Raw genomic sequence first — 18,493 nt, forward strand, 5'->3', positions numbered from 1 at the left:
CCAGACTCAGCTACTGAGAATTAAGTGGCCAAAAAGAGCAACTGGGGTAAAATCAGGGCATAATGAAGCTGCCCATTCCTTTTACAATTCCAAACCTCAGCTTGGAAGGAGTTCAGAATTCCCAAATGACTAGTACTTATAGGCAGTAAGAAGAAAACAAGTACCTCTGGGCAGCAACTTCTTCGCCACTCTGTCCATTACATGGCTTTAACAGAATACCTGCAGCCTGATGGCAGAAACGGGAGAGCACCACGTTAATGCAGTTTGAGAAACAGCCACTTGCAGAGAACCAACACTTTCATAATGAAAGAGTCTGTTTGTGCTGAAGGGCCGGCAGAGGCGCCCTAATGACAATGTGCCCCGAACGGCCCTTGGATGCCTGGGTCGAGCCCGAATAGCAAGGCTCCAGAAACACGCACCGGCTGCAGTGACACTCACCGCTCAGAACGATGTCCCCGGCCTTTTGAGTCCTGGTGGCTGCAGGTGACATGGAAGGGAGGCCAAGTCACACACCGGGCTTCTCTGGACCCCAGCTGCGCGGGCCTTTCAGGAGAACGATCCCCGCCATGGGGTCCCGAGGTGGCTGCCCGGGGGCCTGAAAGCGGGGCTGCCCCTCCCCGGGCCCAGGGGAACCTGGCCTCTTTGGGGACCAGAGGCCCGAAGCTTACGGTGCTAGCTATGACGCTGAATCTGCTCCCAGAGTGCAGTGCTTGGCACATACGCAGCACTTGCTAAATACCATCAATGACTGGGCTTTCCAAAATGGTCTCAGTCTTCCCCAGAATGAGGCACCCTGGCCAGGAAGAGGCCTTAGAAGAATTCAGACTGCACAGAAGAGGACAGCAGGGGACTGCCAGACCTCAAGGGAAACGATCAAAAGCCAGACTGCCACTGGAAACCCCATCCACGAGAGTCTGTCGAGAGAAGACCTCTAACAAACTAATCTCCTAAGGAAGTTTCCACAGTCAGTTCAGCCACCCTGTTTTCACTAGTTGTTTGGGCAAGAGCCTAAGACCGGGAGTCAGGAGATCTTAGTTCTAATCCCAGCCCTGCCACTGGCCTGCCACGTGACTTTGGGCAAGTTAACAACTCTGGGCCTCAGTTTCCTCACCTGTAAAATGGAGCTTAAATGGAGCTGTTCTCCCTCCCCTTAGACTGTGAGCTACATGTGGGGCAGAGACTGTGTCTGATTTGACTGCATGGTATCTACCCCAGAGGAAGCGCTTAATTCCACCATTTGCTTTAGCGTCACTTAGGGAATCGGGGACCGTTTGTGCACTCGGATCTGTATTCTTTTAAGCACTTAATAGTCACATCCAACTCCCCACCTTACAGCACTTATGTACATATCTCTTAACTTATAATGTCTGCCTCCTCCTCTAGAGTGTAAGCTCCTTGTGGGCATGGAACGAGTCTACCAACTCTGTTGTCTTGTCATCTCCCAAGCATTTAGTCCAGTGCTCTGCCCACAGTAAGTGCTCAATAAACACCACTGATCGATTGATTGTCTAATGACACAAGCCTGCCGGCAGATAGCATGCCAGGATGCCAGAAGAAACAGCTGGGCACATCTCTGCAGCGTCGGCCATGGGCCAAGAATTATAACTTCATGTGGGATTCTGCAAGAACGCCACTCCTGTGTTCTAGGAGAACAGGGCGTACTTCATCTTTACTTCTTAGAAGAAAGCAAGAGGCTTAGAGTCATCATTGTACTGCCCGGACCCTTCTCGATCATCTCAGGGACCAGAAGGGCTCTCGGCACAAATACAAGGAGTGAAAGAGGGAGAAAAAGAGGATTTGAAAGACTATTTGGAGGCACCTTCCCAAACTCTCCTGCAAAGTTTTAACTAGAAGCACACAGATGAAGTAGTTTTTCCCCAAAAATTATTTGGGATTTGGAAAGCTTGGAACTTGAGTTTGAAAATGTTGCAAAACCTATGAGGATGAAACAAAAATCATTTCTAAAATGCTAGCAGCTTGGTGGGCTGGTGTTAGATTACTGCATTCAAAAGGGCGGTCAAGACAGCTGCCACCAACGTAAGAGATGGAGAGAAGACTATTTTCACGGCAGGCCACCCTAGGAATCATGGTACGATCAGTTCCTGAAAACACCTATTTGAAATGCTGTGAAGTGTTACCAATTTTCCCAAGGGAAAAATGTGACAAATAGGAGGCTGCTTCCTGAACCATGGTTAGATGTGATTTTTACCAAAATTTCCCAGGATCGTGTGCTCAGTCAACTGTCGATGGGCAACGCGGCTACGATATAGAATTCTCGCATGGAGTAGGAAAGATTCCACTTTAATTTTGCTGAAAGCAAACTGGATGAAGCTGAGTCATCGGTGACCCCACCTGGCCACCAGGTGGCTACTGACCAACCACGGGGGGGGGGGGGGGGGGGGGGGGGGGGGGGGGGGGGGCCGCCTGCCAAAGCCCTTGGAGATGGGAACAGGGGAGGCAGCGGGACCTCCCTGGCCTCCGGGGGACCTAGCTCACTCCCTTGCTGCAGGCTTACCGCCACCCCAAAGCCCAGGGAGCACCCCCTCTCTCCTACTGTTTCCAGAGGGGGCTACTGGGACCTCACTACCTGCCTCTGAGATGCCCCCACCCCACCCACTGCCACCTGGAGGCTTGCCAGAGCCTCACTCCCCTGCCACTGACACAACACCCTGAAGCTCGTAGAGCAACCCCGACTGTTCAGGCGACATTCCTGCTGCTAGCTGGTGCGTAGCCTTCATTGCTTTTTTTTTTCTTTTTCCTTTTTTAAATGGCATTTGTTAAGCGCTTATGGCCAGGCACTGAACTAAGCATTGGAGTAGATAAAAGCTAATCAGGTTCATTCAGTCAATCATATTTATTGAGTGCTTAGTGCGTGCAGAGCACTTGGGAAAGTACAATACAGCCATAAAGAGAGACAATCCCTGCCCACAACGAGCTCACAGTCTCGGCCGGGGGTAGGTAGAGAAGAGACAGGCATCAATACAAGTAAACAGACATCAATAAATAAATAAAATTGTGGATATATACATAAGTGCTGTGGGGCTGGGAAGGGAGGGGAAGAGCAAAGAGAGCAAGTCAGGGTGACGCAGAAGGGAGTGTGAGATGAGGGTGGGTTAGAGGTACGAGAGCCACAAAGGGATAGGGAAGCGAGCGAGCGAGTTGAGTTCAGTAGAGAGGGTGGTGTTGAGAACATCTATTTGGTCATCAAAAGTGGGTAGATTGAGGATGGAGAGTAGGTTTAGGTGGGGTGTGATGTGATGCATTGAGAGAGATGGATTGGGTTGAGAGATCGGAGGTCTTTGTGGTTTACAGGAAGGAGTGTGGGAGAGCAGACAAGTGAGCAGGTTGTGGCCAGATAGAACAATTTTAGAGGTGGTGAGGGTAGAGATTGTGCAGTGGTTAGAGATGATGAGATCAAGTGTGTGTCCAAGTTGGTGGGTGGGGGAGATGGGGTGGGGCAGGAGGTTGAGCGGCAGAGGGGTCATCAGGTACATCTATATGGATATTGAAGTCTCCAAGGATTAAAGTGGGCATGGAGAAAGAGAGAAGCACTGTGGTTTAGTGGAAAGAGCATGGGATTGGGAGTCCAAGGACATGGGTTCTAATCCCAGCTCCGCCACTTGTCTGCTGTGTGACCTTGGGCAAGCCACTTCACTTCTCTGTTACCTTCTCCTCAGTTACCTCCGCTGTAAAATGGGGATTAAGACTGTGAGCCCCACTTGGGACAGAATCTGATTACCCTGTATATACACCAGTGCTTTAAAATACTGCTTGGTACATAGCACTTAAATACCATAATCAATAATAAAAAATATAAGAAGGAACATGAGAAGGGGTCAAAATGGTTAAAGAAATTGGAGGTGGAACCGGGGGGGGGGTGGGGGGGAGGGGGTAGATGACAGCTACAAGAATCTGGAGGGGGTGGTAGAGGTGAATGACATGGGCTTCAAAGGAGGGGAAAGAAGGAAGGGGGTGGGATGGTGCAAAAGCGGCACTGGGGCACGAGAAGGAAGCCAACACCTCCTCCTTTCCCAGTGAGTCTGGGGGAGTGGGAGAGGAAGAGGTCCCCTCAGGAGAGAGCAGCACGGGAAACGACGTCATCAGAGGAGAGCCAGGTTTCAGTGATGGTGAGGAAGAGGAGTGACCGGGACAGGAAGAGGTCAAGGATGAAGGGGAGCTTCCCCATGATGGAGCGGGGGTTCCATACGCCACACTTGGCAGCAGCTGTGGAGGGGGAGAGTGGGGGGGGGACGGCACAGAGGGTGGGAAGGGTTTAGATGGGAGTGAGTTGACTGTGGCCAGTGCAGGGGGACGAAAGGTGGTGCTGGGACAGGATGACAGAGATGTGGCAGGGAGAAGTTGGTTGGGAGCGAGTTGATGAGGGTCTGCACAGGAGGAGGGGGACAAGAGGTGGGCCTGGGACAGAGGGGTGGGGGCGGTGGGAGAGGAGGGAGTTGGGGTGTGGGGGGGGGCAATTGTAGGGTCATGGTGAGGTCGGCAACGTAAACCACAGCAATTAGATCAGTTACCACTAGTCCAGGATCCACGTGGGACTCACAGTCTTAATCCCCAGTTAACAGATGAGGGAAACGAGGCCCAAAGACGTGAAGTGACTTGCCCTAGGTCGCACAACAGACAAGTGACGGAGCCCAGATTAGAACCCAGGTCCTTTTGACTCCCAGGCCTGTGCTCTACTGCTTCTCGGGCATTAAAATGTTAGCAAGCCCTCATCTGCCAGGGCCTAGGACTGGAAGTTTCAGTTCCCAGGGGGCTCAGGACCTCACCGGGCCTCTCTCACCCCACCTTCTGCAGGGACTGTGGGAACTCTGAGCAGCAAGGAGCCAGAAACTTTGTTCCTCTAACCACCGTGCCCTGAGAAATAGTGTGGCCTAGTGGAAAGGGCATGGGCCTAGAAGTCAGAATGAACTGTGTTCTAATCCCAGCCCCACCTACTGTCTACTGTGTGACCCGGGGCAAGTCACTTCACTTTTCTATGCCTCAGTTACCTCATCTGTAAAATGGGGATTAAGACTAAGTGGGACATAAACTGTGCCAAACTTGATTAGCCCAGCGCTTTCATTCAATTCATTCATTCAATAGTGTGCAGAGCACTGTACTAAGCGCTTGGAATGTACAATTCGGCAACAGATAGAGACAATCCCTGTCCAATAACGGGCTCACAGTTTAAATGGGGGAGTCAGACAGCAAAGCAAAACAGAACAAAACTAAACAAATAGTCTGGTGCAGACATCATCAAGATAAATAGAATCATAGATATATACACATCATTAACAAAATAGAGTAATAAATAATATATAAAAATTAGTGCCTCTGCCCCTTCCCTGCTGCGTGACTTGGGTAAGTCACTTCACTTTTCTGTGCCTCAGTTTCCTCATCTGCAAAACTGGGGATTCAATGCCTAAGTCACTTCACTTGTCTGTGCCTCAGTTTCCTCATCTGCAAAACTGGGGATTCAATGACTGTTCTCCTTTCTACTTAGACTGGGAGCCCCATGTGGGACAGGGATTGGGTCTGACCTGATTAACTTGTTTCTATCGCAGTGACTAGGACACAGGGTGGCACACAGCAAGTGCGGAACAAATACCACTGTTTTTGTTATCATAAATATATTTGCCGCCGCCCTTTTCTTTTATGCTGCTTATCTTTATGTTGCTGCCACCAGCTCCCTAGTTCCCTTTCCTTTTTCTTAGACTGAGAGACACTAATTAATCAATCAGTGACATCTATCGAGAGCTTTTTGTGTGCAGAACATTGCACTAAATGCTTGGGACAGTACAATAAAATAGAGTTGGCAGACACAATCCCTGCCTTAAGGAGCTAGCAATTTAGCAGGGGAGAGATGTTAAAATCGACTACACAATAGGAGAAGTGCTGTAGAAAGAGACAAGAGCCTCTCATCCATGTATTTTCCCCAGTGCTTAATAAATACCACCTCTACCATCCCTCAAATCCTCCTGCTCACCCATCTTTCCCCCATTATGGCTTTCGGTGTTTCCCATAAACCCAGAGGGTCTGGATATCTAATCCTGGCTGCGGGTCAGGTGAGGGAGAGGATGGTGCCTGTTCTCTTCTTTTCACCCTTCAAGCAGGAGGCCCCCACAGCTGGGTCCACCCCAAGAGAGAGAGGTTCTCTTTATCGGCTTTCTCATAGGTGTGGTGCACCAGAAACACGCTGTCCCTCACTGCCCTGGACTTTTCTCTCTTCCCACCCTTCTTCCTATCCCTCTACTATCCCAGCCCCCATTGGTTCTCTTCCTCATGGGCTTTTCCAGTCGAGGGTGGCTAGTATTCAACTAGACACCCTTCACTTAGGCTTCTAGATAGTCATGTGCCACCAAAATGGCTCAGGCCTCCACAAGGAACACTCCACACGCCTAGTAACTCATCATTGCCAATGCCTGTTTGATGAAAGGTTTAATTCGAGGCCCCAATACACCCGGTCACCAAGTTATTTTAAGTGCTAAGATCATCAAGTCGTTCCATGTTCTGCGGTCAGCTGTTTGGGCTGTTGATCTGCAAGTCTTTTTATAGTCCAATTTAATCACCTCAGAGACACGGAAGGCAAAGGGATGAGAGTTGCCTTGGTGTCAAATGCCATCACATGGGGGGCCCTCCGGGTCCCCTACCCTTCTCCCAGAGCTGCCTGATCATCTGCGACTTTTACGGTGCCAAGAGAAAGATGGCAGGAACTGTAGTTCCTTCCCCTCAAAACTCACGTCTTTGGCCACCATCCACAGGCTGGCCTCGAGATCTTGAGATCCCACCTCAGGGGACACCGGACACAGTGCAGGTTGAGTAAAATGGCCTTGCTCATCGTTCATATTCTTAGGATGGAAGCCAGAGGCAAAGGGTAGGCTACTATTGGTTTTTACATCACCCAGTTCCCGAAAAGTGAAATCCTGAACCCTAAACCTCATTTCCACCCAAGGTACTATCTCCAGAGTGCCAGCTCTGTTCAGAGCTGTACACAAACTTGCCCACTCACAGGATTCTGGGCCCCCTTCCAGAGAGGCTGGGGAAGTTCCCTGTTCTTTCACCTTGCACCTGGGCTCAGAGAACTTCCTTTCTTTTGAGGGCTTACTGTTTACAAAGCACTGTGCCTGACCCAGGGTAGATTTGAGATGATCAGATGGGACACAGCCTGACCCACAGGACACGTGGTCTAAGGAGGTCACTTAAGTATGCAAGGGCACCATGAAGGGATTTGGGAACTGTTGGATCTGTGACCTTTGGGCATTTAATACTTGCTCCACCCTCAGAGACAGAGCACTCGTACATATATACATACGTTATACATTACATATCATTTATATTAATGTCTGCCTCTTCCTCTAAACTGGGCAGAGAATGGATCTACCTACTCTGTTGTAGCACCCTCCCAAGTGCTCAGTACAATGCTCTGCACACAGTAAGTGCTCAATAAGTACTACCGATGATGAGAATGTTGATGCTGCTGTCAAAAATATTGCTACCATCCTGTAACCCCCAAAATCACTTTCTTGTTTCAAAGGGAGTGTTTTAATCTCTGCATACCGGGATCCTGAGCGATACCGAGGGGATAGGACACCCGACCTGAGCTCGTCAAGACACCACGAAGAAAAGACTCATGGGATTCTGCACATCAACCCAGCTGTTAACCAGACTTGTTAACATTCCCGTATTTGCTCTAAACAGCCACCAACGACCCAGAGCTTGCCCATCACTCAGGGCAGTCGCTAATGACTTAACATCCACCCATTCACCCTGGGGATCTCTGTCTGAACCATCCCCACCCCCACTCCCACCCAATCTCCAAACCACCTTACCACATGCCACTTCTCTAACACCAATTTACTCACTGTACCTCAATCTCATCTATCCTGCCACCAACCCTTTGCCCATGTTCTCCCTTGGGCCTGTTACTCCCTCCCCCTTCACAGCTGACAGTCCCCACCTTCAAAACCCTCCCAGTCACATCTCCTCCAAGAGGCCTTCCCAAGCTAACCCCTTTATTTCCCCATCCACCCTCCCCTCTGCATCAATGAACTAGGCTGTGTAAACTTTAAGCACTCAGACTCACCACTTAGTACAATGTCTGGCACATAGCAAGCACTTAAACCACAATTGTAATAATAATGGCATTTGTTAAGCACTTACTATGTGCCAAGAATCGTTCTAAGCGCTGGTGTAGATACCGGGTAATCAGGTTGTCCCACGTGGGACTCATGGTCTCAATTCCCACTTCATAGATGAGATAACTGAGGCCCACAGAAGTGAAGTGACTTGCCCAAGGTCACAAAGCAGACAAGTTGCAGAGCTGGGATTAGAACCCATGACCTTCTGACTTCCAGGCCTGAGGTCTATGCCCTATGTCGTGCTGCTTCTTAATATTTTGGCCCCAGTAGCTCCATCCACCACAAAAAGCCAGCAGAGCAAAAGTGGCTAATCAGTGCTCTGAGAACCTGGGATCTCAGGCCTCACAGCTGCTGCACCCCCAGCCTCAGTTTCTTGCTGTTCCCCACGGACCCACACACTCTCAGCACGGGTCAGGGAACTCTCTCAGGGGAAAGGGCAGAGTTTTGGGCCTCAACTGTTCCCCAAAGGCAGGGTGGCAGGGCGGGGGGCTCCTGCCCTTGATGCACCAGGACCAAATTCCAAAAAAAGTGCATTTCGCAAAATGGATACTGAATTGTTCCTTAAAGAAGATGTCCTGTTCCAGAACAATTTCTTTAGGCGGAGCCACAGTTTGGGAAAGTCTAAAATGAGCCAGAAGCTGTAGGGACAGGGGCAGCTGGTGACAAATGTGTGATAAAATGGCCAGTCTTAGCTCAGATTGAGAATCTGTGGCATCACGCTCTACAGACAGACCACCTTGTAACTCCACCAATAATAAACAGATGTAATATGAACTCCGACAGACCCCCAAGCGATGGATGAGACAGCAGCATGATGGAGACGGTGTTCCGAGGGGCCCCTGCTCTTTGCCCTCCTCTAACTGGATCGAATGAAAGCAACGTTCACCAGCCCAATGCCACTCCTGGGAACTCGACAACAAAAAAAGCTTCTTTGCCTGGGCAAGGCTCCCGATCTGGTTTGCTCCTCGGTGAGATGGGCTGTTGCTTCCCTACGGCCCTGGATGGGAATGGCATTAGGAACGTGACAAGTAGAATCCTCCACAATTGTGAAGCAGCATGGCCTACTCAATATAACATGGGCCTGGGCATAAGAAGGACGTGGGTACTAATCCCGACTCTGCAACTTATCTGCTGTGTGACCTTGGGTAAGTCATTTCATTTCTCTGTGCCTTAGTTACCTCAACTGTAAAATGAGGATTAAGAGTGTAAGTCCCACGTGGAACAGGGACTGTGTCCAACCCTATTTGTTTTAAATATGTTAAGTTTGAGGTGATGGGAGGACATCGGACATCCAAGTAGAGATGTCTTGAAGACAGGAGAAAATACGAGACTGGAGGAAGAGGGAGAGGAGAGGGAGAGGGAGATAGATCAGGGCTGGAGAAGTAGATTTGGGTATCATCCACACAGAGGCAGTAGTTCAATCCATGTGGGCAAATGAGTTCTCCAAGGGAGTGGGTACAGATGGAGAATTAGAAAGGGACCCAGAAGTGAGCCTTGAGGGACATTCGCAGTTAGGGGGTGGGAGGCAGAGGAGGAGCCCACAAAAGGGTCTGAGAATGAGCGACCAGAGATAGGAGGAGAAGCGGGAGAAGACAGTGTCAGTGAAGCCAAGGTTGGATAACGTTTCCAGGAGAAGGGGGTGTTCACCAGTGTCGAAGGCAGCTGAGAGGTCGAGGAGGATTAGGTTGGAATAGAGGCCGTTGGATTTGGCAAGGAGGAGATCACTGTGACCTTGAGAGGGCAATTTCTGTGGACTGAAGGGGATGGGAGCCAGATTGGAGGGGGTCAAGGAATTGAAGGAGAAATCCGAGACAGCGGGTGTACACAACTCGCTCAAGGAGTTTGGAGGGGAAAGGTAACCACTTTTTAACCACTCAATCTCCAAGGGCTCCTTCCCCTCTGCCTTCAAACATGCCCACGTCTCCCCCATCCTAAAAAAAGCCGCTCTTGACCCCACTTCCCCCTCCAGTTATTGTCCTATCTCCCTACTACCCTTCCTTTCCAAAATCCTAGAACGAGTCGTCTACAATCGATGCCTAGAATTCCTTAACTCCCATTCTCTCCTAGACCCCCTCCAATCTGGCTTCCGTCCCCTCCACTCTACCGAGACTGCTCTCTCTAAGGTAACCCATGACCTCCTTCTTGCCAAATCCAATGGCTCCTACTCCATTCTGATCCTCCTTGACCTCTCTGCTGCCTTTGACACTGTCGACCATCCCCTCCTCCTCCATACCTTATCTCACCTTGGCTTCACGGACTCCGTCCTCTCCTGGTTCTCCTCTTACCTCTCTGGCCGGTCATTCTTGGTCTCCTTCGCTGGCGCCTCCTCCCCCTCCCATCCTTTAACTGTTGGAGTTCCTCAAGGGTCAGTTCTTGGCCCTCTTCTGTTCTCCATTTACACTCACTCCCTCGGTGAACTCATCCGCTCTCACGGCTTTGACTACCATCTCTACGCAGATGACACGCAGATCTACATCTCCGCCCCTGTCCTCTCCCCCTCCCTTCAGGCTCGCATCTCCTCCTGCCTCCAGGACGTCTCCACCTGGATGTCGGCCCGCCACCTAAAACTCAACATGAGCAAGACTGAGCTCCTCATCTTCCCTCCCAAACCCGGTCCTCTCCCAGACTTCTCTATCACCGTGGATGGCACGACCATCCTTCCCGTCTCTCAGGCCCGCAATCTCGGTGTCATCCTTGACTCGTCTCTCTCGTTCACCCCACACATCCTATCCGTTACCGAGACCTGCCAGTTTCACCTCTACAATATCGCCAAGATCCGCCCTTTCCTCTCCACCCAAACAGCTACCTTACTGCTACGGGCTCTCGTTATATCCCGGCTAGACTACTGTGTCAGCCTTCTCTGTGACCTCCCTTCCTCCTCTCTTGCCCCGCTCCGGTCTATTCTTCACTCCGCTGCCCGGCTCATCTTCCTGCAGAATCGATCTGGGCATGTCACTCCCCTTCTTAAACAACTCCAGTGGTTGCCTATCAACCTCCGCTCCAAACAAAAACTCCTCACTCTAGGCTTCGAGGCTCTCCATCACCTTGCCCCTTCCTACCTCTCCTCCCTTCTCTCTTTCTACCACCCACCCCGCATGCTCCGCTCCTCTGCCGCCCACCTCCTCACCGTCCCTCGGTCTCGCCTATCCCGCCGTCGACCCCTGGGTCACGTCCTCCCGCGGTCCTGGAACGCCCTCCCTCCTCACCTCCGCCAAACTGATTCTCTTCCCCTCTTCAAAACCTTACTTAAAAATCACCTCCTCCAAGAGGCATTCCCAGACTGAGCTCCTCTTCCCCCTCTACTCCCTCTGCCATCCCCCCTTTACCTCTCCGCAGCTAAAGCCTCATTTTCCCCTTTTCCCTCTGCTCCTCCACCTCTCCCTTCCCATCCCCACAGCACTGTACTTGTCCGCTCAACTGTATATATTTTCGTTACCCTATTTATTTTGTTAATGAATTGTACATCGCCTTGATTCTATTTAGTTGCCATTGTTTTTACGAGATGTTCTTCCCCTTGACGCTGTTTAGCGCCATTGTTCTTGTCTGTCCGTCTCCCCCGATTAGACTGTAAGCCCGTCAAACGGCAGGGACTGTCTCTATCTGTTGCCGACTTGTTCATCCCAAGCGCTTAGTACAGTGCTCTGCACATAGTAAGCGCTCAATAAATACTATTGAATGAATGAATGAATGAATGAATAAGAGGGAGATAGGGCAATAACTAGATGGAGTCGTGGGGTCAGGGGAGGTTTTTGGGTTTTTTTTTTAGGATGGGGAGACATGGGCATGTTTGAAAGCAGTGGGGTAGAAGCCACTGGAGAGCCAACGGTTGAAGATGGTAGTTAGGGAGGGAAGAAAGGAGGGGGCAAGTGTTCTGAAAAGTTGTGAAGGAATGGGGTCCGATGCGCAGGTGGAGGGGGTGGATTTAGAAAGAAGGCAGCATAATTCCTCTAGAGATACTGCTGGGAAAGACGAGAGAGTGGAAGAAGGGGCAGGGAGATTTTTAGGGAGATCAAGCCTGATAGTGTCCATTTTCTCAATAAAGTAGGTGGCCAGATCATTAGGGGCAAGGGATGGACAAGGGCGAGGGGAACAAGGGGTGTGAGGAGGGAGTTAAACATCTGGATCAACTGGCGAGGGCGATGGGCATGAGTGTCAATAAGAGTGGAGAAACAATTCTGCTGGGAGAGGAGAGGAAAGAGTTAAAGCACGCAAAGATAAACTTGAAGTGGCTGAGGTTGGCATTATACCTAGATTTCCACCAGCAGCGCTCTGCAGCTCTTGCACGAGCGTGAAGGAGGTAAACTGTGAAGGTGACCCAGGATTGTAGATTTGTGGTATGAGATCGAAGGAGGAATAGGTGAGAAAGCAACAAAACTTTTAAAAAAGTTGGAGGTGGGGCCTGGGGGGCAGTAGGTGACCGTTAGAATCTGGAGTGGGTGGTAGAGGCGGATGACATGGGCTTCGAAGGAGAGAGAAAGTAAGGGATGGGGGAGGTGGAATGGTGCGAGAGTGGCATTGGGGCATGAGAAGGAAGATGACACCTCCCCTTTTCCCAGCGAGTGAGGGAGTTGGGGAAGATCAGGGCCCCGCTGCAATCTACTACCCGTGCTAAACCCAGAGTGGAAAGCCACTGCACCACTCTCTCAGCAACAATCGTGCAGCTTGTTAGGCACTTACTATATGCCAAGCACTGATTAAGTGCAAGGGTAGAAACAAGTTAATCAGGTCGGTCACGGTCCCTAGCCCACCTGGGGCTCACAGTTTAACCTCTAACCAGGAGGGAGCACATAGGGATTCAATCTCCCCACACCGCCCCCCCCCCCCCCCCACCTTTTTTTTTTTTTTTTTTTGAGAAACCAGATCCTCTGACTCCTTGGTCCAGGCTCTTTCCACTAGGCACCACTGCTTCTGTCACCCATAACTGCCACCCATTGTAGCACAGAGCCCACACTCAATGCCAAAGCTGGTAGGATGGCTTCCTGGCTCTCCCCTCCTCTTACCTGCTGATTTCCTTCATCCTCAAATACAAAAACCGGTGACGTGACTTCATCTTCCAACCGGGTGCAAGCCAGGGTTCCGGTGGGATTAACATGACCAGCAGCTACATCAGGCCTGGTAGCAGAGAAGTAAAAGAACAGATCAGGCTAAGCTGCAGTGAAAGAAACACTTACCAACACCATCTGAATCAACACAGCACCAGTGTGCGAGGAAGAAAGGGGGTCCACCACAACCCAAACGAACTTCTGACATTTCCCCCCACCAGCACCTTCTTGATCAGTGTGGAGGCTGAGGGACGGGGGTTTGGGCCCTCTGCTTCCTCAGCGACTCCTAACCTCTGGTTTCCTGGCAAGATTTAACGGGACACCTCTCTCCTCCTGCTGCACTGTTACTTAGAGCTCTGGTGTGCAAGTTTAAGAATCACTGTAGGTTTCAATATCCTACAATCGGGCTCTCAGAATTTCAATTCCAAGAGGGAAAAATCTATGACGACTTCCTTTAGTCAAACTCGTAGGTGAGCGGCTTCCCCTGACAAGAAACAGAAGAGCTTAACCCAAGGTAAAGCCGAAAGAGCTCTTTCCAGGTGGCCAAACCCAACCCTCCCAGAAACCATCTGGCTTCCCAAGAGCAAGAGGTTCTTCCTCCTCGCACTCAGCTTGGGACGTTCTAAGTAACGACACTTCTTGCTTCCATTTCAAATCTACCAGACCACAGCTTTCCCCATCTACCAGAGTCCTTCTGAAATCCCACTTCTGTGAGGCCTTCCCAGATTCATCTCCTTCTTCCCAGGACATAACCCCCACCTACCACGTCAGCCCTTTCCCATTCACAGCCATCTCGTGGCACTTCTGGCCTTACTGACTCTCACATTTGGCCCGCACCCCCAACGGCTCAGGCTGGATCCCCGCGGACTACAGTTGGTACAGTCCACCAACGGTCACAGGGCCCCCTGCTCTTCAGGCGCGCTCTCACACTCTGAGGATAAGGACTAACCCACCCAACCTGTGAGCTAGGGGTTGCCATGGAAGAGACAGATACCAACATTCCCCCCCGGATTTGGACTGACCCTCAGACCTGGGGTTGGGGACTAAAAACAAAAAACTAAGAGGAAAATCAAATTTGAGTTACACTTAGTGAGTCAGAGGAAAGTATTACTGAAATTTTTAAAACATTTCTTACTGGCAATCAGGTCCTTCCCCATCCTGACGGATATTTTTTGCTTCATTATTACACACCAGGCTGTGCTGCTGTAAATTCTTAAGATCATGATCGAGGTTGCTCTGCAGATCAAAGAGGTGCTGCTCCACCGCTGCCCGGATTGTTCGCTCTAAAATGCTACAAAATTCAGAACTCTTGGAGTAATTTCAAGCATCAGTCAGTCAATTGTATTTATTGAGCGCTTACTGTGTGCTGAGCACTGTACTAAGCACTTAGGAAAGTGCAATATAACAGCTGGTATACACAGTGAGCTTACAATCTAAAGGGGGAGACGGACATTAATATAAAAAAATTACAGATGCGTATGTAAGTGCTGTGGGGCTGAGGGAGGGGTGAATAAAGGGAGCCAATAAGGTAATGCAGAAGGGGACGGAAGAAGAGGAAATGAGGGCTTAGTCAGGGAAGGTCAGGGTTCAAAACTCCACAAGTCATTTCTCTGTACCAAGAAAGATGGGTTGGGAAAAGGCCATACACACACGTGGGTGGGAAACTTTTTATTTGTTTTTTGGAGGGGGAGGGATTTAATATGAGATTGGATGAAATAAAGATCTCTTCCTTCTCTGTTATTCATCAGATTACCTCAGTGTCCATTCCCTTCAAGGCTAAAATCCCCATAACCACACTTCAAAGAGGAACAGAAAAGTTATCAGAACTAGCCCTGGTCTTTATGTGACTTGATTCATCCAAAAGATTGCCAGGCCTGCATTTCTTCCATCATACTCGTTTGCACAACCTGTACCTTTCATTCAATCGTATTTATTGAGCACTTACTATGTGCAGAGCACTGTACTAAGCGCTTGGAATGTACAATTCGGCAACAGATACAGACAATTCCTGCCCAACAACGGGCTCACAGTCTAAAAGGGGGAGACTGACAGCAAAACAAAACCCTGGTGCTAATCATCAATAGAGGGCTAGGGCATTGGTCCTCCCTGGCACCACCCTGGCATTGGTCCTCCCCTTCCTGTCTCCCCCTCTCCTTCCACGGCCTCAGCGTTCACATCGTTCGCTAACATGCATGCTCAAAATATTTCTCTTTGGAAAATGCTCCCTCCCGACTCTGGGTTTCCCTCAGTGGATGCTCCCCTCGCCCTCCCCCCCCAAAATGGGTTGGCACTCAGAGATGCTAGGTTTTGAGGGCATTCCTTCCCTCTGGGCCAGGTGTAGCTGTCCACCCGGGGCTTCCAATTAGCTGCTGATCTGTGTGTAGCTGAGCCCAAGGGAGGATTTGGGAGCTGAAGCCACGTGGCCCAGGGCCAATTCCAGGGTTGGGCCGACGATGGGTCAGGGAAAAAAAAACAATCGGGTCAGGGAAAAAAAAACAATCATAATGACAGTATTTGTCGGGTCAGGGGAAAAAAATCATAATGACAGTATTTAAGGGCTTACTATATGTCAAGCACTGTTCTCAGCACTAGAGTAGATACGTTATTCTGGTTGGACAAGTCCTTGTCCCATACGGGGCTCCCAGCCTGAGTAGATGGGAATGGCTGAAATTACTAAGGGAGTGGAGTCCGGTTCAGGGGAACCCAATCACCCAGGCAAAATGCCAGACAGTGACTGGGAGATTTGTAGAGCAAATTCCCTCCGAAACTTAGAAGCTATGTTACCACATAATCCCATAAGGGTTGCTAGGATAGCAGAGGGCCTCTGTAGTTGTGGGTCAGAAAAGAAGTTGAATTTAATAGCAGGGACTCAAGCTGCTGAGGTATTCCTTTCAATTTCTCTAGACTTAAAGTGGTTCTATCAGGACATGCAAAATGGCATTCTACTTACTCCGCAGAAGCAGGCAAGAGGCTGATGGGAGACGTGTGGGCACTGTAAACAAAGAAGAATTCTCCTTTAACAGAGTAAAATACTAAACTGCACTGCAAAACACCTCCCGAGAATCACTGAGTCCGCAGAACAAAGCTACGTGCACACTCACACGCACATTTATGTCCTTCACAAAAAAGCCAGAAATACAAACACTAGGTCACTAAAGTATCACCCTGGGAATGAATCTAGAATATCTTGCTAGTTACAACTAAACCACTCTAAACCCAAAATATCTACCTGCCTCACTTCACAGCACCAAGCCATCACCTCCACCCCAAGTCTGAAAAATGACTGGTCAATCACAAAGTCCCTCAGAGTCAGAGAATCTAGAAGAGTCCCTGTGGAGGGTAAAAATGAACAGAGCCACAGATGGGCATAAATTTCACAGAAACTTTTCCTTACAGCTCTGTGTCATTGCCAGCTTACTTTAAGGAAATCACAACACGATCACCGCTCCCTCCTTAGCTTCCTGAAATCACAAAGCACAGTGTGGGTGGGCCCCCAAATCCGCAGCTGCTATGCCCCGAACCACTCTCCAGGAGGGTCCTGGAAAGACTCTGGCGGCTGTATCAGGAAGGACCGCTTCAGGGTAGGGGGGTGAGGGCACTCCGACTCCCCCACCATATGGGGGCCGTGCCCGTTTCCTCTGCTGGGGCTGACATGGCACCGCCCAGCCTCAGAAGAGGAGTGCTGGCCAGGGCCCAAATTGGATGAAGGATGATCAATCTGGCATTGCCGAATCGGCCCCTCTTCTGGACTGGTTTCCAGGCGTAATACCCACAATCCTTGAGAATCTGTAGGATTGAGCAGGCATCACATCCTCTATCTCGATCAGACTCCTCCACGCGCTTAGTTGAGTAAGGGCTCAATAAACACCACTGATGAACTGATTGATTGTTCTGCAGTATTTCCCACCACTGTCTTGTTCTTATACAAAAGGAAACTCACCTCCCCATGGCAGGTTGTAAGCATGGGGGAGTTGGTGAAAATCACAATCGGTTCTCCCCCGGTAAGCAACTTATGGGCAGAGTACATCTACCAACTCTGGTATTGTATCTTCTCAAATGCTTAGTACAGTGCTCTACACATAGTAGTAAGTGCTCAGCTAACATCAATGATGAAAATAGAGTGATTAGAAGGGAAAAACCAAGAGTTCAGAGGGGAAGTGTTAGGGCTGTGGAGGAACAGCATTTTTAAACATAAGGGTGGATGTTCAGGAAAGAAACTACCACTTGGCTCTATTCACGGTTTCCAACAGAAATCGGGGCTGGATCAAGGAGTGGTTCGACCCAGGAATGGCGTCGCCCATGTTTTTATATTCCTCCTCCTCCTGGATGTGTCACAAAGCTGTTCTCATCGAATGTACACCTGGTGGGGCAGGGGCAAGAAGAAAGGGGGTTTGGGTGGATGGCCACCAAACAGATCGGGAAGAGGAACGTGGGAGCTAACACAGGGAGAACAACCCATATCTCGGACCCTTTTTCCAAGGCCAAAGTAAGGCACATTACTGAACAATGAATATTTCAAGCCCGATTATCTGGTTTGAGAATTTTACCAAACAAAGGCCAATGTATAATGCAAGCCTGGATAGAAGACACCTAACAAGTTATGCGAAAGCCTAAAGAAACATCTATTTCAAGTTCCGGTTCATTCATTCATTCAATAGTATTTATTGAGCGCTTACTATGTGCACAGCACTGTACTAAGCGCTTGGGATGAACAAGTCGGCAACAGATAGAGACAGTCCCTGCCGTTTGACGGGCTTACAGTCTAATCGGGGGAGATGGACAGACAAGAACAATGGCAATAAACAGAGTCAAGGGGAAGAACATCTCGTAAAAACAATGGCAACTAAATAGAATCAAGGCGATGTACAATTCATTAACAAAATAAATAGGGTAATGGAAATATATACAGTTGAGCGGACGAGTACAGTGCTGTGGGGAGGGGAAGGGAGAGGTGAAGGAGCAGAGGGAAAGGGGGAAAAGAGGGTTTAGCTGCGGAGAGGTGAAGGGGGGGTGGTAGAGGGAGTAGAGGGAGAAGGGAGCTCAGTCTGGGAAGGCCTCTTGGAGGAGGTGAGTTTTAAGTAGGGTTTTGAAGAGGGGAAGAGAATCAGTTTGGCGGAGGTGAGGAGGGAGGGCGTTCCAGGACCGCGGGAGGACGTGGCCCAGGGGTCGACGGCGGGATAGGCGAGACCGAGGGACGGTGAGGAGGTGGGCGGCAGAGGAGCGGAGCGTGCGGGGTGGGCGGTAGAAAGAGAGAAGGGAGGAGAGGTAGGAAGGGGCAAGGTGATGGAGAGCCTTGAAGCCTAGAGTGAGGAGTTT

General features: G+C 50.0%; 1 protein-coding gene across 6 annotated transcripts in view; it reads right to left on the reverse strand.

Annotated features, from left to right (window-relative positions):
* Positions 1-18,493, reverse strand: part of FAM13B (family with sequence similarity 13 member B) — a 79,392-nt gene that overhangs the window by 24,805 nt on the left and 36,094 nt on the right. For 4 of the 6 annotated variants that reach the window (XM_029050184.2, XM_029050185.2, XM_029050181.2 and 1 more), the window contains 4 exons: positions 16,128-16,169; positions 14,313-14,468; positions 13,136-13,247; positions 165-226 (listed from right to left, as the gene is read on the reverse strand). In XM_029050184.2, the coding sequence (XP_028906017.1) occupies positions 165-226; positions 13,136-13,247; positions 14,313-14,468; positions 16,128-16,169 (372 nt within the window). The remainder of the gene's footprint in view (positions 1-164; positions 227-13,135; positions 13,248-14,312; positions 14,469-16,127; positions 16,170-18,493) is intronic. The other 2 variants (XM_029050182.2, XM_029050186.2) reach the window with 2 other exon arrangements.

Source organism: Ornithorhynchus anatinus, chromosome X1 (genome assembly GCF_004115215.2).
Source record: "Ornithorhynchus anatinus isolate Pmale09 chromosome X1, mOrnAna1.pri.v4, whole genome shotgun sequence".
NCBI lineage: Eukaryota > Metazoa > Chordata > Mammalia > Monotremata > Ornithorhynchidae > Ornithorhynchus > Ornithorhynchus anatinus.